The 24,586-nt window shown below is 41.4% G+C and overlaps 1 protein-coding gene across 1 annotated transcript; it reads left to right on the top strand.

Annotated features, from left to right (window-relative positions):
* Nucleotides 1–30: 30 nt before the first annotated feature.
* Nucleotides 31–23,125, top strand: Tgt (tRNA-guanine transglycosylase). Its single transcript, XM_084588424.1, has 8 exons — nt 31–298; nt 444–512; nt 626–843; nt 2,932–3,047; nt 3,141–3,279; nt 13,949–14,024; nt 21,037–21,231; nt 22,883–23,125. The coding sequence occupies exons 1-8, from the start codon at nt 74–76 to the stop codon at nt 23,033–23,035; spliced, it is 1,191 nt and encodes a 396-aa protein (XP_084444550.1). The 5' UTR covers nt 31–73; the 3' UTR covers nt 23,036–23,125.
* Nucleotides 23,126–24,586: the final 1,461 nt, after the last annotated feature.

The raw sequence follows: 24,586 nt of genomic DNA, 5'->3' as shown, positions 1-24,586 counted from the left end.
TAAATGCTAGACAAGCTAAGCAAGCGCAAGCCGTGGATAGCCATACCATAGCACAGTCGATGTGAATGACAATATGGCGGCGCCCTTAAAACACGCTTTGAAATTCGAAATTGTCGCGGAGTGTAATGTTACGAAAGCAAGAGCTTCAATTTTAACGCTTCCACATGCAGTTGTTGAGACACCAGTGTTCATGCCGGTGGGCACACAGGGCACTCTCAAGGGTCTTGTGCCCGAGCAGATTGAAGAGCAGAAGTGCAACATGATTCTTGCAAACACTTATCATCTCGGTATGCGACCCGTAAGTCGTTAATAAAGCAAATCTGCAAACAGCACTGTACTGCGCTTTACGAATATCTAACAGCGTCTTTGTGCAGTGGAGATTTTCGTTGATTAGTAATAATGACGCCAAAAATGTGTTGAATGTATGCGTGCACGGTATGCAGGGAACAGACATTTTGGAAAAGGCTGGTGGTCTTCACAAATTCATGAATTGGAAGAACGGTCTGCTTACCGTAAGTTACATTATATATTTGCTGTCTACCATTCCCAATTTGTGCATGAGTGGCAAGCAAGCCTGTTCATTTGCAATATTCTAACATGACACTGGCACACTTCCATGTTCAAGGACAGCGGCGGTTTTCAAATGGTCTCCCTTGTCAAGCTGAGCGAAGTCACAGAGGAGGGTGTAAGGTTTGTGTCGCCATACGACCAGCGTGAGATAATGCTGAGCCCAGAAAAGTCGACCGAAATACAGAACACAATTCACGCGGACATTATGATGCAACTGGACGACGTCGTAAGCAGCACGATATCCGGGCCGCGTGTTGAAGAAGCCATGCACAGGTGTCTTTCAATTTTATTTTAATTGGACCAGACATTGTGGTTTCAGAATTTAGAATTGCTGCATTGTAAAATGTGCTCTAGTGCCAGCTAGTCAAAGTGCGTTAAGCTGCAACTACGGATTTGCCGTAGTTGCCAGTGTTTCTGTACACCTAAGATGTGTTTGTAGGGTTGCGATTATTTTAAAATATTTCCGGCAGTTTTCTGATAATGTCTGCTTTTTTCAGTGTTGTGTGTTTTTGTGTTTACTGAAAGCAAGCCGCACAGTGTTTTCTAGTATATTTCAATTGGGAGAAATGGTGACTGTGGCGCGAATGCACCCAAGAAGTTTGCAGCTTGGATGCTTTCTTAATCATCTATATCTTAAATGTCCAATAGTGAAAATATTTGTGCTGGTGTAGTTGCTATGAAATTTGATGTCTCATAAATAATCTTGTGTAACTTCTTTCTTGGGCACTACAAGCTGTCTGTCTTTCCTGATTACCTTTTTGTTCACATATTTGTGTCCTCTGTTACTTTCCACCAGGGAAAGTTTTTGTCTTAAACAACTACCTGCATACCTGAAGTTGAGAGGAAACTCCATTATCAAGTAATAATGGAGTTTCATGCCCTGTCTATTCCACTGTCATGAGGTCAAACTGGTTTGAGTAGATAGTACATGTTTGGTAATTTTAAAAGTGAAGTGTCTGTTTTGAAAAGTAAGATTGGAAAATGTGTTTTTGGGCATTACTCTTTACGTTTGATGAGTGAACACCAGTGTGCTTAAAATACCAAGTTGGATATTCTTGTCTTCAAATAATTGAGTGAAATAATATTTATTTAATTTTGCAAGTAGTTATTAAACTAACTTCAAATACTTCAAAATAACATGGCAGTGAGGCTTGGAGAGAAAATCTGAAAGGAGCCTATGAACTTCCCACCTGAGCATAAGGGGCTTTAGCATAAAAACATACAGTTTAATATAATGTGTAACCACGACAGGATAGAATTCAGTCCTTCAGTACGCACAAGAGCTGGTTGAAAACATACCTTAAATACAGTCTGTTCCCAGTCAACTAATATTGCTAAATGTTATTAAATCGTTAATATGTGGATGTGCATGTCATTATGGAGAGATTAAGTAAAGACATGGTTACTCAGTGTTTGTGCCAATATTTGACTTCTGTTAATGAAAACTTGATGAAAACATGCTTCATATTTTTGTGGTCGCTGATTTTAGTTCAAATTAGATCTACAATTGCTTCACTTATTTAACTCATAAAAGATAACTCCCTGCACAGTGCAAAAAGACAACTACTTAAGAAAACAGACATGGCTGCTAAACTTAAGCATATCAAAGATATATAGTTGGTGACAAGACATACAGCATACTGTGAACAGTGTATAGAAATGCTATTGTTTTTACTAACAGCACAATAGGAACTTAGGCTGAACCTACTGGTTCTTTTGGATTCAAGAATATTTTCCATGAGAAATCTCCTCTAGCATTTTTGGAAAACTAACTGCATTATTGAAATTCAGAATAAGGCAACAATAGTACTGTACAACAGTGCAAGTTTTCTATGTTTTGCTCACATTGTTTTTCTTTTTCATGTCTTGTGTGTCAGTAGATTTTTGCCTCATTCAGTGACCTTTTTTTTTTCTTGCATATTATTGGGAGAATTATCTAACTGGAAAGCCTCTGCTTAAATGACATGAATTGCAAAAAATACTCAGACTCCATGTATTGTTTACACCGATTCAGAATGTTTGTTATTTTCTTTTTTCAGGGATGTAGTGGCTGTGTTGTGCTGTGAAATGATACAAAAGCTGCACTAACTGTTCCCCTTACGTGCCTAAACCTAGGCAGTTTCATTTATTTCATTATAGCAAAATGCCAAAAATACCTGTCCAAGGTGACTGCCAACAATGTTGTGTTAGTTTTTTCTGTATAAAAGGCATTCCTCTGGCCATGTGAAAACACAGTGTACAGTGTTAACTTTTAAGGAAACACTTACACTTTGTAATACTCAGTGTTGCTTCTGCTCCATGTTTGTAGTCACATTTTGTTGTGCGTGATGGGAGTTCCTATTTGCATCATTCCATTTTCAGGACAATCAGATGGCTTGATCGATGCATGGCAGCACACAGGAATTCAGCAACCCAAAACATTTTTCCAATTGTCCAGGGTGGCTTGGATGCTGCTTTACGTAAGCAGTGTGCTCTAGGTAAGACTTATTTTTTCAAGCACGCTTTAATTTCTGGTATGCTGGTTATTGTTGTCGGGCACATGTGCTCATGCATATTTTGTTTTCCTCTAGAGCTGCTAAAAAGGGATGTTGCAGGCTATGCCATTGGGGGCCTTAGTGGAGGAGAGAGCAAAGATGATTTTTGGCCAATGGTGGACATTAGCACAAACTTGCTTCCAAAGGACAAACCACGCTATCTTATGGGTGTTGGGTAAGTCTCTGGACTGCTTTTGTAAAAAGAAAGTGCAAGGTTTGCTCAACATGTAGGCAGTTTTTATTCATCCATTGAAATGAAGACAGAATACATTTATGTTAGCTTGATAACGTCATCTTCATCCATGCAGTAGTATCTCTCTATAGTAAAGTCGCTCAGACCGGCAAAAATCTACTGTGTCAGTTGTTGGTAATGACATGCCCCTAAAGATGCTCTCTGGTAATTGAATGGCTGCTCACTAAACATGTCTTGTTGCTCTAAAAAAAAAAAAAAAAAATTTTGCATCCTCTTTGTGCAATTTTCTGATGTTTTTTTTTTTTTTTTCAATTATACGATTTTTTATTTACAACTTGTGGAAGTACCTCTTTAGAATGATGAATGCAGTGCTGCTAAGATTACAGTTGAATTGAATCTGATTTCATGTGAAAACCAAAGCCTTGCATGAACACTCTGATGTCTTCCACTTTTTCTTTCATTTAAAAGGGAGTAGATGAGAAATGGTTGGTTGGTTTGTGTGATTTAACATCCTAAAGCGACTCAGGCTATGAGACACGTCATGGTGTAGGACTGCGCAAATTTTGACTAAGGTTCTTTAAAGGGCACTGAAATCACACAGCACACGGGCGCCTTGCTTTTCGCCCCCATCGAAAAGCGGCCGCCAAGGCCGGGATTTGATCCCGCATCGTTGGGAACAATAGTCAAGTGCCCTAACCACTGCGCCATCCCGGCGGTTAGATGAGAAATGAGTGTGGCAGTTATGCGCAGCAAAACTGCACACGCAGTGCCTCCACTTCTTGCCTCCACTGCCTCGCACTGTACAGTGCTGCAAACATTCGACCATTTCTTCCTTTCCCTACTTCTCATTGTACTTTTAGTCTCTCTTACTTTATGAACGGACTGCACCACCTTCTTTCCATGTTCGTAGCTAGCTTTACTAGGCCCAAAACTTGCTCCTTTTCCCCATGTGCACTGCATGCTTTGCCTCATGGCTCCAAGGCCCACTTAAAGTTTTCTTCTCCTCAGAGCTGATGAGGCTGGTGGCTTAGCCATTAAAAAAAAAGAAATATGCCGTTCTTTTTTTTTTTGTCTTTCTTTTCTTCTGTCTGACAAGAAAAGTTTGCGTCACGATCCTAGGTTGTGCGTGTGCGATGATGTCATTTCATGAGAGGTACGCCACCACGGCGAGACGCACTTTACTATAACTGATCTTTATAAACAATCTTTTTTTTTATAGAAGACAAACTGGGACTTCAGTTTAACTTTACTATGGATATCCGAGTTCACTATAGTGGGATTCTACTTACCATTAATGCATGTGACAGCACTTTGGGCAGCTTATTTTGGATTCTTATCAGTGTTTCTTTTAACATTACGCTCTGTTATGATTTTGAGTGTAGCGGATTACTAATGAAATCTAGTTTGTTACTATATGGAGATGTTATTAATACAGCCATGCCAAAGGCATCCAGTTAACTTTGCAGTGTGTCGTCATTGAGTAGTGACAGTTTAGTCCTGTAGTTGCTGGAGGATATTGTGGTGGTATGTAGAATTCAATGTCCCAAAGCTGTGCGTGGGCTATGGTAGACGCCATAGTCGAAAGCTGCAGTTTCGTTTTGATGACTCGGGGTTTTTAACATGCCCTGAAATCGCACCACCGCACACGGGTATTTTTCCATTTCACCTGAATGCATCCGCTGTGGTCAGAACTTGACCCTGTGACCTTGGACTTACCAGCCAATGGTCATAGCCACTAAGTCAACCACAGTGGACTTTGAGAACATGCCACTAGGTAATCACAAACATTGCTATAACGGACCATGCTCGAGCATTGGAGGAACAGTGCTCACTCAACAGGCATTTATTATGTACGTTATGTGTAATAAGTAACTAAAAAGATTGCATTACAGTTAAAATTCGATCTAACAAAGTTGAGGGGTGCCGCAAAATATTTCGTTAAATCGAGAACTTCGTTAATCAAGGGAGGCATTCCTTGGTCACTTAATCGGATACAATAGATTATTATATGGCGTAGCAGCACCGTGAAAATACCACGGCATCATATTTGCAAAGCATAAATGCCCCGAAAATGAAATTGCATTTTGAAAGGATGTAACACTGCAACTTAAACGAGGGACTGAGGAGGTTGCACTGTTTCATCATTTTGAAATGCAGTACCAACTTGCCCATTATGTTTATGTTGCTACAATGAAATCGCAGTTTGGGTAAACGACCGACAAGGATGGCGCATATGAAAAAAAGCAACAAAAATTTTACCACGGCAAGAAAGCCCCCAGGGGACTACAAATGTCTATATCAGCAATGAAGTTGCTGATCTTTGCTTGCTTACGGTATGTAAGCAACAACTGCATGGATTTTTTGTACTGTCACAGCTGGCCAAGGGCATCCAACATTTCACCCGTTACCGGCATGCAGCACTGCTGCCACACCAGGTCGACGGGCAGGCTTTTTATGCTGGCACTGTGAATTAAAATCATATAGCTCCGGTTTTCCGCCACATAGTTTGGCAAAAGGGGGATGACGTTGCTCCGTGATGTTACCGTTGGCTCGCAGTCAATAAATATTTGGTTGTTTCCTACAAAATAGACCAAAAATAGACTTTTTAACCTTCATTTTTTAACAAAAAGTTTGTTAAATCGGACGGGATAGCGAAATTGGCTTTGTTATTTTGAGTTATCAAGGCATTGGACCATATAAGTGTCTGAAGTGGAATTGAGATATCTTTATTAAATCCTGACTTTAGCTAAATTGAGTTTTGACTGTGTTACATATATAAATGACCTGATCTATGATTGGCCCCGCCGGGGTGGTGCAGTGGTAAGACGCCCGACTACTGTGCCGGAGTTCCCGGGATCGAATCCCGACCACGGCAGCTGCGTTTCAATGGAGGCGAAACGAATTGGCGTCCGTGTGCTGTGCGATGTCAGCGCACGTTAAAGAACTCCAGGTGGTCGAAATTTCCGGAGTCCTCCACTACGGCGTCTCTCATAGCCTGAGTTGCTTTGGGACGTTAAACCCCACAAACCAACCAACCATAAATGACCTGATCTATGATTCACAAGTAAAAGTAAGGCTATTCGAAGACAGCTGCATCATATATAGGGAAATGAAATCCACTTATGACCAAGTACAGCTAAATTATTTTTTATTTGATTTCAAATAGAGAACTGGTGTACAGAATTACAGATGACCTTAAACTCGCAAAAAACAGACTACATGATAATTAATCACAAGTCTGAGCTGCTTCACTGTGCACATACTTTTCAGGGTAGTCCCCTTTCTGGGGTAAATGAATACAAATAGAACTGTGCACAAGCTTGGGCTGGCCCGAAAGCCCGGGCTCGGCCCAGCCTTGCCAGGCCAGGTTTTGGCCGCTCAGGCCTGGCCCAGGCCAAGGTGTATTTTTTTTCGACAGGTCGGGCTGGACATTCCAAGCACATGCAACTTTTATGAAAGTGCGGATAGGACATGGTGCGATAAGTGCCTATGCACAGCAGCCCCCCCCCCCCCCCCCCCCCTCCCTCCCCCTCCCGACAGGAGCTTCCTAGTTCTTTCCAGGTGTGGACTGTGAATGGATCTGTGCTAGCCATCAATGACCGAGCAGAGGGGCTGCTTGTGGGCTATGAGTTTTAAGTTTCGCATCTCCACTTCGTTAACACTGGCACAGACATTTAGGTATCCATTTTGAGATCCGTGCCACGCTGTTGCCTCTCACGCGTCTAGGTTGTGGCTTGCTGCTGCCTCGACATGGCCTCAGTTGAACATAGCTCAAAGCATCCACGGTGCTTGAGTTTCCTCTGTTGCTCAGTGCAGGCCACGCACGGCCTTGCCGGTGCCATGAAAACCATACGTGAAACAGTGAGCCAGAAAAGCTCACCGAGTACTTCGCCACAGAATCAACCCCTTGTTTGTTTAGAGCTTGCGCTCTTTTGGGGAAGCAAAGAAGCTGCTTACTGAAAACTTGCTTTCCTTGCTGAGAACATGTATTCATTCCAGCCACAAGTTAGAGCACTGGAAGACACTTCAGCACTACCGGATTCATTATCCGGCCGCACCGCAAATAAAGCCTCAAGCCTTCGTCAATTCAAAACTTGTTGTTTTTGCATAAGTTACAATGGCAATTTTATGTATGTGCAACAAATTTCTCGTCTTAAACGTGAGAACTCAACTTTTCAAGATCTTAGATAAACTCATCATTCTGAATTTTTTTCTTTCTGTATCATCACTTCAATTGCAATTAAGCATGTCGGGTCGGGCCGGGCCCGGGCCTTAAGCCTCAGCACTGGGCTGGGTCAGGCCAGGCTCGGGTCTGTAGCATAGGGCCCAGGTTGGGCTCGGGCTCAAAATTTCGGCCTGTGCACACCTTCTAAATAAAAGTACCTCAGCGTGGCCATAACTTCAAACCTCAGCTGGACAAAACATATTGATATGGATAACATTTTTGGGAAGGGGGACAAAAGGCTAGGCTACCTCAGAATCGTCTTAAAACAGGCTTCCACAAACACAAAGCTGGCAGCATACAAGATGCTTGTACGACCCTTACTTAAGTATGCATGTGAAATATGGGACCCATGCCACAAAAAGTCAGTATCTAAACTTGAGCAGGTGCAGAGACTGGCCTTATGCTTCATTTTCTCTCAGCACCCAAGGGTGGGTTCCGTGACCCCCCCTCATACAAAAGCTGATTTGCCTTTTCTTTCTTAGAGACGAAGAGAAAAAAGAATTTTATTTTTGTTGTGCCGTTAATTGTGTAGTCCATGTGAGGAAAGAATGATATATAAATGAAACAAGAACACATACGTCTTAATAAACATAGTAGACATGTTCAGATAGAGAGATCTTGCAAGGGCCGTATCAAATATTCCTTTTTTCCTGTAACACCATACGACTGGAATGGGCTGCCAAACCAAATTGTAAATGCGCAATCTTGAGAACAATTTTCTATCCTTCTTGCTAAATATTTAAAGCAATAGATTATAAAAATGAAATCTTTTATTTCCTGTAATTTTTTTACTACCTGTATTTTACGACTGTATTTTGTTGACAATGTTTTATTGATTCCACTGTTTTTTAACTGCATCTTTGTTGCATTTGCAATCTTGATGCTGTGTCCACTCATATCCTGATCCAGGTTGGACCGATAGTATGTACAGATAAATAAATAAATTTTAACAGGATGCCAACTAAAAGACAATTCAGTTTTTGCTCAAGAGCTTAACAGAGAAATCAGGGTCCCAGCCACTATACACTTAACCTTCAAGAGGCGGGTTGGTGGTTCACAGGCACACTATGTGTCTGTTTCATATAGTTGTGGTATTGGTGTGAATATGCACACTTTCTCTCACAGATATTTCAGCGGGCTACAGATGCAAACTGGTGCACAATTTGGATTACATAGGCATTTAAACAGTAGAAAGTGATATCACTGATGGCAAAATTTGGGACACAGTTGTCATAGGAAGGAAGGAGAGGCAGTGAGTTTAATTAGAAGCGAAAAGACATAGCTTTGTTGGTTTGAAGTGAGTTGATGTTGAGAAAATATGCAAGGAAGCTGCCAGTTATTGTTTGTGACCATTTAATCTGCAGCTTACACCATGAACCATAGAGGGTTTATTATGGTAATGCCACATTTCATTTATTTATTTATTTATTTATCTAAGAACCCACAGTGCCAAGGTCGGGGGAGGATACAACATAAGAAATGCATAAAATACGTAAAATATTACACCTGCACTCATAGGCAGAGTAAACAGTTAACGACCACAATAGACTAATGAAAGGTAAAGCACTTAGGCATGCACACTTACAACATCAAAAAGAAAGCGTCATTTGATGCAAGACTCGCAGCTTATTCCATTCCATATTGGTTTTAGGAAAGCAAGACATACTAAACAATTCAGTTTTCATTGCAATTTGATGTTAAAGTTATGGTCAACACAGTTGGATTTATGCAAAGGCTGTTGCAAATGCTTTTTGCATTCAACACAAACAGCTGAATAATAAATAGCATGAAAATGCTTCAAGCGCAGTTTTATTCGGTGTGTTTCGAGCAATTCCCAGTTGTGCTTTTTTATTTTTTTTGGTATGCGATGCACTGTGCTGAGTCCCAGGTGTGTCAGATAGTACAAAAAAAGAAACGATGTTTGCACTCTCTCAACATATCTTTATATCAAGCAGTAGGCAAATCCCGAACCGAACTGTTCACATGTATTCCAGAGTTGACCGGACGTAAATCTTCTATAGAATGTCCTGGCATGGCACCGGGAAAATGCTTGCATTTCGGCAAAGAAACCCCGAGGTTTTACACCCTTTAGCACTTGCATATCGACATGATGGCTCCAGTTCAAATCAGGAGTGAAATGCATGCCTAAATATTTAGATCCCAATACCTGCTCCAACGGCATCCTGGTATTCTTAATAATATTTGAGTTCACATCAATATCTTTTTTTTTCTTGTAAAGCTAATATGAACTGTTTTAGACAAGTTCAAATTCATATTCCATATAAACTCTGAGGTTCTGTTCAGGTCTTCCTGATACCTTTTAATGTCGCGATCACAAGTGACTGCTCTATGAAAAACACAGTCAACTCCTCTATGAAGAACACAGTCATCCACAAATAACCGCATTAGAAACCCTATTTCATCGCTAACCTCGTTCACATAGAGCAAGAACAACAGTGGTCCCCAACACTTGGCCTTAGGCAAACCAGAGACAAGTTGCACCATTTGATGTTCAGCACCATTTGCAACTAGAAACTGTTGGCGTAAACATAATCCTTCACCCCTGCTCAGCACCTGTCTAGTTCCCCCGCCCAGTGGCGTTGTGAGGGGGATACAGTCCGCACCGGGTGCTGTGCCCAGGGCGGTGCAGCTGAGCAGTGAGAGGAAAGAAGGAGCGGGGGGCGAAATAAATTATTTTGTAAAGACATGAAAAGGTGTCGCTGAGACACGGACTGGAAAATGTGACCTTCTCGTAGAACTAATTATTCTGTTGTGAGGATTGCTTGAAAACACATGCCTTAGTTTATGCCAGAGACTCCACGCCATTTTAACGTTAGACCAGGCCTGTGTGCATGCGTGTACCCTGGAAACACCAGCATTAACTCGATACCCATCGGAAACCCCTGCGTGGGCAAGTGTTAGACGACATGCATCGACGGTTGCGCTGCCCCATCGCCTCTTTTTGTATATGTGCAGTTCACTCTCCTTTTCCAAGCAAGGACTGCTGGCAGTATCTCTACAGCAGACTTTTGTCTTGTTCACTTATCTCTTGTGCATCTCTCGCTCAGCCCAGTCACACGTATGTCTGCCTCACACTTTCAAAACACCAAAAGGCACAGAATGCCTGTTGTTCAATGGAATGGCAAGTCTGATCACTACGTGCCGACTAGAAAAAAAATAATGAGAAGAGAAAGAGGGCACCTTTAACAAGGCAAGGTGCTTTAAAAGAGGAATTGAGGAATGTATCCAAGGGTGCTCACATAGTGCATTATGCGGTTCTTACCTATTTTCTCAGAAAAAAGCAAAGTGAATGTTAAAATGGGAAATACAATTGAAAGCATTAAAAAAATGAGCCTGGAGGCACCCACTATCTCCCAGCTTTAAAAGGCCGTTTCACACTTAATATTTTCTTTTGGGCATCAATGTGCATTGGTAACTTTGCAGTTTGGATGCGGTAGTCTACTAGCAGCTTCTGGAGACAAGGAGAGGAGAAAAGTTAAATGTAGAGAAAGTAAAAGGCTTTCACCTATGCATGTGGCATGTGAAAGGCTCTGCTTGGGACCAGCTACAACCCATGAAATTGAAAGTTTTGAGGAAAGGGTTCAGTTACAGAGTGTGCTGAAAGAGTGTTTCGCTGTGAACTCCCATTATGTGACCTCACTTACAACCACCGCCTCTTGGTACTACCAATGCAGTCGAACACCCAAGACCTTTAGCTGCAGCATGATGAAGACTTCCGGTTGCAATATTTCAGAAGCGCCTTCATTGTGTAGTTCACGAGGCCCCTTTGTTCTTATGGTCTCATACTGGGAAATCACCTGTCTTAAGCTACTTGCTCAGTGAATTTCCTCGCAACTTACACATGCTAGTGTTTCTGCCTTTTTTGGAAATGTGTGCTTTTGATGTGATGTTCTGCTGAATTATCAGTCGTGGGGCACGATCGCTGCTTCTAAGTTTTAAAAAAAATGCCATTTCACTCTCACTGCGTGGTTGGGTGCAGAGCAAACTTAACTTCAAAGCAAACCATGAGCATAGAGGAGGTAGAAAGGAAGTTGCGATTCGGTGCTTAAAACGCGAGGATGGGGGCAGAGGTGGGAGGGGGAGGGAGAGTGCCGCGCCACGCTTCCGCACTGGGTGCGGGTGACCCTAGTCACACCACTCTCCGTGCCAGGACAGGCTCCCTTGAAAACCATTCTGATAAGAATTAAACAATAGACGTGTGCCTATATGTGATACAATACTGGTATGCAAAATATGCTCAAGTGTCTTGCATGCAACTACAGTGATACTGCCTTATAATTTGACAGAGTGTTACGATGACCAGATTTGTAAATTGGCACAATCTTGAGATTTTCCAGTTGATCACGAAGACAGGATTCATTAAATGATTTTCCAAAAATAATATTTAAGTACAATGCTCCTGACTGAGCACAAAGTTTACAAAATTTATTTGCAAGCCATCAGGACACCCAGCCTTAGCAACCTTCAGGTTCCTCGAAAAAGACGATACTATACCATTTATGCTGGTAACAACATCACTCATAGCACTCACCACGGCTTAGAAATTTGAGGTATTCATATCATCATGATCAATTTCAGACCTGGAAGCAGAGCTAAAATACTCATTAAAAATCTTAGCTTTTCTGCGTCATCAACAAAGCTATATCTGACACAAATAATGGTATAGCTACAGTCCTTTCCATTTCTCATTAGATGCTTCCAGAATTCCTTTGGATTATCTTTCAATTTCAATTAGATTAAAACACAGACCTAATATTTTACTGCTGTTAGTGCAACTTGCATTTCTTTTTGGTGATGACCTCTCCAGGCCCTCTGCCCTCTCTGGGAGCCCACTACTAGGCCGATAGGTCACATTACATGGCAGTCATATGGCCACATATAGTGTAGTCTTGTGAACCTTGCAGGTGAACCGTCCACCCATCCGTCCGTCCGTCCGTCCGTCCATCCATCCATCCGTCCATCCATCCATCCATCCATCCATCCAAAAGTGATCATGTGAAATGAAAGATGGAAATGTCTGGTTTGATTTGGTTTATGGGGTTTAACATCTCAAAGCAACTCAGGCTATGAAAGACATCGTAGTGAAGGGCTCCTGAAATTTCGACCACCTGGGCTTCTTTAACCGTGCACTCACATCGTGCAGCACACAGGTGCCCTTCTTTTCGCCTCCATAGTTGTTTATTTTGTTTTTCGAGCATAGCGCAATCCTCACATGGGCCATACCTGTTTAGAGCAGTGGGAGAGACAACCTGTGACCAGCTTAAACTTTTGTCGCCTTACCCTAGGTGGCCCGGCATCACCTCTCGGGAGGCTGGCGGTCCCTTGTGTTTGAGTTTAATCTCGTATCTTCTGTTGAGAATACCCCCTCATGTCTTTGGTGTTAGATCTGCCCCTGAGTCGGGTTCCTAATCAGCACTGGGATCCTAGTCTCCCCATATGCTCCTCTTCCTCTATTTGAAATTCGAAGCCCTGGTAACAGAAAGCATGCCGCACAGCTTGACTTAAAAGCAAATTCAATGGGTCATATATTTGTAATTTTGGTTGTAAATGACAAAGGATGCATAACACAAGTTTAACCCTTTGACTGTTTTTGCCGTACGGGTACTGCAGCCGCATTTCGTCCCACAGCATTCTTGCCGTACGAGTACTGCTATGCATTAGCATAGCGTTTAAAAAAGTTCGACACGGGGGGTGAGTTTTTTGTGCAGAATATTCTACAGTCAAGGGGTTAAAAGATAGTTTATTATAGCTTTGTGATGCTGAAGGCACTGCTGTGTCATGAAGTCTGGCAGTTGATTTAATGCACCAGTGGAGCAACTTGGAAGGCATTAACCCAGGGGAGGCACTTGTATCCAGAAGAGTACATTGTAGAAATTCTTTAGGAAAAGTCCCGGCAGGGTGCTTTTTTGAACTCGTGTGAAATTTGAAGACTCATAAGCTCACGACAACCACAAAACAATGTCATAAGCTTGCTGCAGAAATCATCCCCCTCATGTTGTTTCATCCCCTCGTGTTGGATGAAACAGCTCAAAGGAATCCTTGTCCTTCGTGCTGTTCCTTCCAACATCTTCTTTATGGCCATTTCTTATAGTAAAATTTTAGCCAAAATGGTCTTTTACCACCCATAACACAGTCATTTGGCTGAACAAAAATTTGTTTTGGACAAGCCCTGCCTGTTGCAAACTGGACACAGAGCACCACAAAATACACAATGAGATTGACTTGTCAGGAGTCTGAAATGACAGTTGGCTTGTGGGAAGCCCAGTTCATCCATGTCTGCTAGAAGGTTTGAAATGCTGAAGCAGTATGCTTGATGGTCATGTTTTTTTCTCCAGTCTGTTGCTGTATTTAGCTTTTGTGTAGAGTTTACCTTCAAATGAACTTTTTTTTTCTCCTCCTGCTTAGATTTGCTGTTGATCTCGTTGTCTGCAGTGCACTGGGGTGTGATATGTTTGACTGTGTTTTTCCTACAAGGACAGCGGTATGTGAAATTTTATCATAATTATTTTTGCAAAAAATTTTGTTTTGAGGATTCATTAGTTACATGCACAAATTATTTTACACTGGATGTTGGTGATAATTATTTCTGTGTTTAACTGTTGTTAATAACGAGGTGAATAAAATTTTGCTTTGAGGATTCATCAGTTACATGCATTAATTATTTTACACTGGATGTTAATGATAATTATTTTTGTGTTTATTTAGCTGTTGTTAATAATGAGACAGTGCATTTGCATTTACACGGCGTAAAAGTTAAGTTTCTAGGCTAACTCTGTTTAGGAAAGTGCGTTAATTGTCTGTGTTTATGTGCTATCACCTTAAATATTATCTCCTTGCACAGCAATACTGCACTCCCAGCATTTTCACCTCAGTGTCTTCCTTTCAAATCGCATCAAGCACCCTTAATAATTCACATTGGATCGGCGTAGTGGCATTAAAACATTGACATTTGAGTTGAATCTCCATCTTTAGTCAGAAGGCAAAGTTCACAGGAGGTGATCCTGGCAAGTAAGGTGGATGCAGAACTTGAAATCATGTTTTTTCGGATGATGAACTCTCATGTGAGGAGAGCTCAGTCACAGGGTGCATTGTTAACTTGGGTTGCTCGTTCACCTTGCGTTTGGCGCTCTTTGGCCTGAGATTCCCTTGCACCAATAAAACCCAACGTCATTATCATCATCACAGAGTGCATTGTTGGTGCTGAAATTGCAGATGCGGCAGTACACAAGGCCAGAATAGCGACAGCTACACCACTCCTGATGTACACAGGATGATGTCTTTAGACACACTGACTTATGAAGGTTGGGGCTTCCTGTGGCTGTTGCGTACCAGGGAGCCTACATGTTGTGCTGCGGCTCCCTGCTTAGGGTGGTGATATCTCATGCCAGGGTTGTCTATTTTGGCCAAAAACGACCGTCAAGCTTGGTGGGCCGCCATTTTGGTCCCCAGCCTAGAGTGGCACGCTTTGTAATGTAGAACAAGGCTGGTGTAAAAGGAGAATTTGGTCGTATTAGCTGATTAGGAACCTTGTGTGCCTTTTTTGGGAGGATCACAGCTTTGCAATTAAATCAAAATGATGTTTCTTAGCAGGAAATATTGTTTGCCGACACATTGTTTTAATGCCTAGCGTTACTTTTCTAATGAGCATCATGTGCAGATGTGTACAGTATGTCCGCAGTAGCTGTTTTATTTTAGTTACAGTGCCACGCCTGTTATATCAATGAAATGCTTATATTGAGCATAATTGCACTAACATTATTGTAAGTACTATTAATTAATTAATTGCAAACAAAAAGGAGTTTTATGCTGCAACATCAAGTCTGGATGGATTACATCGAGTGGAATTGCGCTCGACTATTTTCAAGTCATAATTATTTGCGGTTATTCAATTCATTGTGATTAATTGAACGGTGCAGCGGTGGCGTAGCGGTAGAACATCCGCCTCGCATGCAAGAGGACCGGGGCTCAAATCCCGGTGCCGCGCAATTCTCCACCGGGTAAAAAAAAAATCCGCGTGTCGATGGAATTGTATACACAGGTTTGGGGTGCGACCTGATGCCGATGAACACCTCCGGCAACGCACTCTCTCACCAGAATAGGAATTGGCCACCCTGGTGCAATAATTGGTCACAACCTCCTATGATAAGCCCCATAAAACCCCGGCCCTCAGTCACCAGCGGCTGCGGAACAACTGACCACGGCGGCGGTCAGACCTGTGACGCAGCAGGGGGCGCTAAAAAAGCCTGGCTCCGCCGGACAGGCCGCCATTGGAAACTGACCCTGGCAACGTTTAATGCTAGAACCCTAGCTAGTGAAGCTAGTTTAGCAGTGCTGTTAGAGGAACTAGAGGGCATGAAATGGGATATCATAGGGCTTAGTGAGGTTAGGAGGCCGAATGAGGCATATACTGTACTGAAGGATGGGCATGCACTGTGTTATCGAGGTTTACCGGAGAGGCGACAACTAGGAGTAGGTTTCCTTGTCAATAAGTATATAGCGGGTAATATAGATGAATTCTATAGTATTAATGAGAGGGTTGCAGGCATCGTAATTAGGCTTAATAAGCGGTATAAACTGAAGGTTGTACAGGCCTATGCACCTACATGTAGTTATGATGACCAGGCAGTTGAAAGCTTCTATGAAAATGTAGAATCGGCAATGCGAAAAGTAAAAACGTACTAATACTGTACTAATGGGCGACTTCAATGCCAAGGTAGGGAAAAAACAGGCAGGAGACAGGGCAGTAGGTGACTGTGGCATTGATTCTAGGAATAGCAGGGGGGAGTTACTAGTTGAGTTTGCAGAGCGCGATAACTTACGAATCATGAATACCTTCTTCAGCAATGAACGGAAGAACCGGAAATGGACATGGAAAAGTCCTAACGGAGAGACTAAAAATGAAATCGACCTCATAATGTGTTCAACCCCTGCCATTGTGCAGGATGTAGAGGTAATCGGGAAAGTGTGATGCAGTGACCACAGGATGGTGAGGTCCCGAATTAGCCTAAATCTGAAGAAGGAACGCAATAGATTAGTAAGAAAGAAACCCATCAACGAATTAGCGGTGAGGGGGAGGGCAGAAGAGTTCAGGATCTTGCTACAGAATAGGTATTCAGCTCTCACTGAGGATGGCGACATTACCCTAGAGGCAAGGAACAATAATTTCAGAAATATGATTACTGAGTGCGCGGTATAGGTAGGCGGTAGGATAGTTAGAGAGGATACCGGTAAGCTGTCTAAGGAGACGAAAGATTTGATTAAGATACGCCAGAGTATGAAAGCTTCCAATCCAACAGACCAGATCAAATTGGCCGAGATATCAAAGCTAATCAATAAGCGCAAGGTGGCCGATATAAGGAAGTATAACATGGACAAAATTGAGCATGCTGTAAAAAACGGGGGAAGCCTTAAAGCGGTAAAGAAGAAATTGGGTATAGGCAAAAACCAGATGTATGCGATAAGGGACAAGGCGGGCAACGTCATCACTAATATAGACAAGATAGTCAAAGTAGCCGAAGAGTTCTATACAGATCTCTACAGTAGCCAAAGTAGTCAGGACCGTAATGAGATTGGCGGTAGGGAAAAACAGTCAGACGTTTCACCAGTGACGAAGGACGAGATCAAGAAAGCACTAGAAACTATGAAAAGGGGGAAATCAGCTGGAGAGGATCAGATAACTACAGATTTGCTGAAGGACGGGGGGGGATATCGTGCTAGAAAAACTGGCCACCCTGTATACGCAGTGCCTGGTGTCATCGACGGTACCGGAACCATGGAAGAACGCAAACATTATCCTCATTCACAAGAAAGGGGACTCTAAGGACCTTAAAAATTACAGACCAATCAGCTTACTGTCTGTTACGTATAAGGTATTTACTAAGGTAATCACTAATAGAATCAGGACAACCTTAGACTGCAATCAAGCAAAGGATCAAGCAGGGTTTCGGAAACGATACTCTACTATCGATCATATCCATACCATCAATCAGGTGATAGAAAAATGCTCAGAATATAACCAGCCCTTATACATAGCACTCATTGATTACGAAAAAGCATTTGACTCAGTTGAAACCTCGGCGGTGATGCAGGCATTGCGAAATCAGGGGGTAGACGAGCCGTACGTGTAAGTGCTGGAAGATATATATAGTGGCTGCACAGCAACCATAGTTCTGCATAAAGAAAGTAACAAAATTCCCATAAAGAAAGGTGTTAGGCAAGGAGACACAATCTCCCCAGTACTATTCACAGCTTGTTCAGAGGAAGTATTCAGAGACTTGGAATGGGAGCAGTTGGGGATAAGGGTAGATGGAGAATACCTCAGTAATCTGCGATTTGGTGATGACATTGCCTTGCTAAGCAACTCGGGGGATGAACTGCAAATAATGATTTATGACCTAGACAGAAAAAGTAGAAAGGTAGGCTTGAAAATCGATATGCACAAGACTAAGGTAATGTTCAACAGCCTCGGGAAGGAACAGCAGTTTACATTAGGTAGCGAAATACTGGAAGTAGTAGGCGAATATGTCTACTTAGGACAGGTAGTAACAGCAGATCCGGACCATGAAAAAGAAATAACAAGAAGAATAAGATTGGGATGGAGCGCATTTGGCAAGCACTCGCAGATTATGACTAGCAGCTTACCGGTATCGCTCAAGAGGAAAGTATACAACAGTTGCATCTTGCCTGTACTCACCTATGGGGCTGAAACGTGGAGGCTAACCAAGAGAGTTCTACTTAAGTTTGAGGACAACCCAGAGGGCTATGGAACGAAAAATGGTAGGGGTAACATTAAGAGACAGAAAGCGTGCAGAGTGGGTCAGAGAAATAACTCAAGTTACCGACATTCTAGTGGAAATTAAGAAGAAGAAATGGGCATGGGCAGGACATGTAGTGCGAAAAGAGGATAACCGATGGTCGCTGAGGGTAACAAACTGGATTCCAAGGGAAGGAAAGCGTAGCAGGGGGCGGCAGAAAGTTAGGTGGGCGGATGAGATTAAGAAGTTCGCAGGGGTCAGGTGGATGCAGCTAGCACAGAACCGGGTTAAGTGGAGAAATATGGGAGAGGCCTTCGCTCTGCAGTGGGTATAATCAGGCTGATGATGATGATGAAAAATTGAACTTCAGGCTATAGCATCAAGTCACATATCATTGGATAGCTTGTACTGAGTACGATTGTACTACACTAATTGCTGGCTTTAATTAATAAACATTCCTTAGTTAATTGTGATTAAGACTGGTTGGTTGGTTTTTGGGATTTTGACGTCCCAAAGAGACTCAGGCTATGAGACGCCGTAGTGGAGAACTCCGGAAATTTCGACCACCTGGGGTTTTTTAATGTGCACTGACATCGCACAGCACACGGGCGCCTAAGAATTGAATTTTAAATTTTAAGCTACAATGTCAAGTCATATATCAAAGGATAGTTTATATCGAGTAGATTGCAATACACTAATTGCCACAATTTAGTAACAGTTGTCAAATAGTTAATTGGGATTAACTCTTGAAATTTAGACTACAATGTCAAGTCATATATCACGAGTCAGCTTATGTTGGAAGGCAATTCCAGTATACTAATTACTGGTCTTAATTAGTATATGCTAATTATTTATTTGTAATTAGCATTTTAACTTTAGGCTACAACGTGAAGTCGCATATCACAGAATAGCTTATATCGAGTATGATTACAATTCCTTAGTTACCAGTACCAATTAATAGTCATTACTTAGTTATTTGTGAGCAACAATTGAGCCTCAGGCTCCAATGGCAAGTCATATCACGGGATGGCTTATGTCGAGTACGATTCCGATTCCAATACACAAATTGCTGGTCTTACCTAACAGCTGTTAAGTAAAATTAATCAGCATTTAAACTTTAGGCTGCATCAAGTCATATCAGCTATTATCAAATGCGATTGCAGCACTCATTGTCGGCCTTTGTAACCGTCAGTCAGCTAATTGTCGTTAACAAAAATACGAGTCATGAGTCGTGTTTATGAGTGAGTTGTTATTGCACAATTTTTTAGACTCCACTCGTTAGAGTATGCTACTATTTTGAGTTTTTTGTCATATGCTATGTTGCATGTAGAGTCATGAATTATGACTATGACTACCAGTCATGATTACAGGCAATGGTTTTGCAGACTCCACATTTACAGTATATGCTACTTTGCAAAAGGCTTAGTCATGCTACCTCGCATTATGACTGCGAATCACGAGTAATGACTCTGAATCCCCTTTTTCCAAGTTTTCATTTTTCCAATTAGTTCAATTAATTTATCAATTACACTAACTTTATTAATGAGCAACAACAATCATCTGCTTTTCACTCTGAGTGTTTTGACACCTTTCAAATCCCATTTACCATTTTCTTTTTTTTTTTCAATTGTTTCAATTACTTAATTGATCAGTTATGCTCTCGTATTTTTTTAATTAGCCTCATCAAGCATTGTTTTTCATTCTGACTTTTGACAGCTTTGAATCCCCTTTTCCCATTTTTCTTTTTCTTTTAATTGATCAATGAGGCACTCTAAATTTTCTTAATTAGCATCATTAAGTGTTGGCTTTACATTGTGAGCATTTTGACACCTTTGATCCCTTTCTTCAATTTTTGTCTTTTTTATTTTTTAATTCATCAATTAATAACTTTTTTAATGTGTCATCACTTATCACACACCAATCAATCATCACTAGAACCACGAATTACCATGGTAGAATTTTTACACTGCCCCTGATTATTTCCAACACGCTGTGCAGACTGCTACTACTACTATACTACTACTACTATGTCAACAGCTTTTTGACAAAACGAGCTGTTAAGCAACCACTTAATATTCACCGCAGTGCACAACTAAAATTTCATGCAGTAAGCAGCAAAGAAAATTTGGACCGCCGCATTGTATGAGCTCCAACTCTCTCCTGCATGCGGAGCACCCGGCTGCACCGGTTCAGTTAGGGACCAAAATGCCATTAGCTCAACTGGCAACACTGGTTTTTAGCGGGCAGCGGCAAGTGCCTCTTCAAAGGCTGCCACCACCCGAAGCCGGGCGCCACGGCGTAACATGTAGGCTCTCTAGTGTGTGCAGCCTTGTGCTGCCCTCTATTGGCTCCAAACGTCAGCTCAAACACTTGTCTCGAAACTTTTTGATATCTTTGTTATGCAGCCCCTAGACAGCATATAGTACTGTACTATTTCATTGTTTCTTTAAACTTGTTCTTAATGCCTTCAGCCTCTCATCATGCACAAGCATGGTACTTTCAGTGCTTGTTGCTGGAAGCCTCAACAATTAAAAGCTTTTTTTTTTTTTTTTTTTTTTTTTTTTTTTTTTTTTGTAGCAGCCACTTTGACGAAAACAACTGCTCTAAGGAGCCAATGCAGTGGGATGAAAATGGGCAGTTTGGAGGAGAGAATAATGTTATGTGGCACTTTAAAATGAGAAGCTTCCTTATGATACATCTTTAACTTGTCTTTTTTTTTTTTTTGTTTTTTGTTTTCAGAGATTTGGCTGTGCTTTGGTAATGGGAGGCCAATTAAACCTGAAGAACACAGAGTTTTGCAATGACTTTAGCCCTATTGAAGATAATTGCCCCTGCTCAACGTGTCGTCAGTACACACGGGCTTACCTGCACCACATTGTCAAGCGAGAGACAGTTGCCTGTCATTTGGTGTCCGTCCATAATGTCAATTTCCAGGTAGCACCCATTTCAACATTTTATTTGGCCTCACTACTTTCTGTGCATTTCAAAGCATTCTTCAAAAGGCAAAGTTCTGTTATATGAGCGACATAACTACTTCACAAATTGGTCAACTTCTTTCGTATTTATGGTCCACTTTCTCAGGCTAGTTATTTGAACTTCACTTGGAGAGCTAGGAGGTAACAGTTTACATTCAACTACTGCCTGCTATGCATGATTAAGATTCAATTATGAAGAATGATCCCATTGCACAGCTCTAAAGCCACATGCATCGTGAAAGATGTAAAGGAACCAAATTTTTGTTGTATGTCCTTTTTCTTTGGATTGCCATGTGAAATACAGCTAAGTCCAGTAATAATTTATAATTAATTTTTTCTCTTAGGTTGTTTTAGTATCAACTGTCGAATGGCAGCTATGACGATGCAAACGAGTTGATACGCTGTTAAGGTCAAATGGCAGGTACACAATTTGTGGTGTATTAGCTGTTTTATTTTGTTTTTTCGTTTCTTGTCATTGCCACTCTTGAAGAAGGCCGAAGTGATAGTTGGAATAAATTAATTAAAGCATCAAAGCAGTGATTTTATTGCACTTTATGGATGCCTCATATGACCTTAACTTTGTCTCAGCTTGTCTGTTACGATATGACCATCATTCGGTGGTGAAAACAAACTACTTGAGGGGAAAATTATTTTATAAATCATTTAGCAGGTGCAAACAAATTCCACGTAGTGTTCTATGCTTATACCAATGTCCTGCACAATTTCAAAAAAAAATATGCAATGCAAAATTTGGTGCCCCTACTTTGTATGCAAGAAGAGAACTAAATACCAGGTACAAAATTAGTAATTACTAGATGATGTGTGATAGCCATGAGTAGTAAAATATTAAACTTAAGGCTTCAAAAGTTTAACACGTGGCTTTGTATCGTATCAGTGGCAATAGGAAAATGTGAACAGACCTTTAAAGGGTCCCTGCAGCAGCTCTGAAGATGGCGATAAGAAGCGTCATTATGTAGAATAAAGGCTATCAAGTTCTCATGCTGCATACAAGTCCTCGAAGGCAAATCAGTAATTTGCAATACATTTTTAAAATTTTCTATTCTTGCATCTAGCTGCATCATGCAGTGCCAGTGACTCACTTGAAGTCTTCCCTCTCAACATCGGGAAGCACACGTAGCATATCACTCAAGATGGCCTCTCATTGGCTCAGAATGTTCTTAGATGAAAGGAGTGGGGTGCCCTCCAGGTTTTCGCTGTATTGCCATGCTATGGCAGAAGAGTGAGTGGCTGAAACAAAAATGAGCTGGGTGACATATTCATTGGTGAAACATCATCTTGGCCTATAATCTGTATTTCTCTTTCTGACTGGCTGCTTTATATGATTTGAGAAGAAAGATGCTGAAGGTCATTTTTAACTACTGAAATCTCTGGTGCTGCGTAAACTTTGTCATAAATTTTTTGTGGAAGAATGATGGTGATTCAATGTCTGAGTCTTCCTTTTCTTGCCCTTGGTGCACAATGTCACAGGAATGCTTTAATGCAGAAATTCAGTCTTGGCCTACACCTCATGATTTTTTTGTCTACGAAAAAGCGTCCTCATCTGATGCTTTACGGAGTAAGCTGAGCAAACTCTTTTCTTTCCTTTTAAGATGAGGCTTATGAAGAGCATCCGGGACAATATCAAGGCTGGAACCTTTGTCAGCTTTGTGAAGGCATTTATGAAGACATTTTATCCAAAAGATGACTACCCTAGTTGGGTGGTTAATGCTCTTGCAGCTGTAAATATCCACTTGGATCTGTGATCATTTTACCGTTTTTTACACTTTTGTCTTTGGGTCCAACTTCTGCTTTCAGCAGCTTCAGTATAAGTGAAATAAAAAACTTTCCAGCAAGGCATCTTCTCATTTCTTCACATTTGCAAAAGATCTCATTTCATTCCATTCACTTGCATTATGTGGACAGCTTAATATCAGCGTTAACCGAGGAAGATGACCCGAGTGTAGAAGCAATGAACTATAATTTCAGAAACGCCATTATTTAGTGTGCAGTAGAAGTAGGCAGTAGGATAGTTAGACAGGATACCATTAAACTATCTAAGTAGATGAAAGATCTGATTAAGAAATGCCAAAGCATAAAAGCCTCCCATCAGGTGACTGCAGATTTGTTAAGCAATGGTGGAGAAACCGTGCTAGAAAAGCTGGCCACTCTGTATACACAACGCCTCATGACCTCGATGCTACCGGAATCTTGGAAGAATGCTAACATTATCTTATCCTTAAGAAAAGGAACGTCACAGATTTGAAAAGTTACAACAGACCCATCAGCTTAATATCCATTACATACAGGGTATTTACTGAGATAATTGCTATTAGAATCGTTGGACTTCAATCAACCAAAGTATCAGGCAGGCTTTCTTAAAGGCCAATGTACAATAAATGAATCCCCATACCATCAACTAGGTGATAAAAAAATGCACGAAATATAATGAACCACTATGCAAAGCGTTCACTGATTATAAGAAAGCATTTTACTCAATCGAAACCTCAGCAGTCACGTGGCATTGTGAAATCAGGGTGTAGATGAGCCACATATGAAAGTACTTGAAGATATTTATAGTGGCTGCATAGCAAACATAGTACTCCATAAACAGGAGCGGAAGTGCTGCTCCATTCTGCTGTAAACTGATTTTGCTGCTCCGAAGCACAATATTGCTCCAAAACTGCTCCAAACCAGCTGCCTAAGTGTATTGACGTCAAATTTAGCAAAAGGCTGGTTTTTACTGCACTGTGATCCATCGTATTGCCTGCGAAGAATGTGATCCAATCCAATTAACTTACCATAGTATTGTAGTGCACTGTAACCGTGACAAGCACAGCAGGCTGTGGCATGTTTCGAGTTGTGCATCCTCGATTTGGGAGCTGCTATAGTTGAAATGATGACAGCGCACTGGCGGCAAAGGTATATGGTATAATGGACATTATGCTATGCCTAACGTGCAAATAAAATTTTTATAATCTAGACAAGCATATTTGGAGCAATAATAAATATTTGTTTGCAAGTAAATTTAAAATGAATCTGAAGCAATTGGAGGGAATTAATTGTGGAAAAATGCTGTTCATGTTACATGGCATCTCTTCTCAGCCTTTTCAATTCTCTGTGGAGAGAGAAGTGATGCAGTTACCGCAAATTACCATGAGCTATTAGGAAATTTGTTCAGCTGCATAAAATGAGTTCTAGTGCTTCTGCTGTGAAAGCAAGATGGTACTCCACCATTGAGCCTGTTTATCAGTAACAGTTGTGCAAAACCTATGTCAAACAAAAGCATCTAAATTGTTTTGGGGGTGATACACCGA

This window comes from Amblyomma maculatum, chromosome 1 (assembly GCF_055883805.1).
Source record: "Amblyomma maculatum isolate TAMU_Amacu chromosome 1, ASM5588380v1, whole genome shotgun sequence".
Taxonomy (NCBI): Eukaryota; Metazoa; Arthropoda; class Arachnida; order Ixodida; family Ixodidae; genus Amblyomma; species Amblyomma maculatum.
This window is presented reverse-complemented; position numbering and strand designations above follow the sequence as displayed.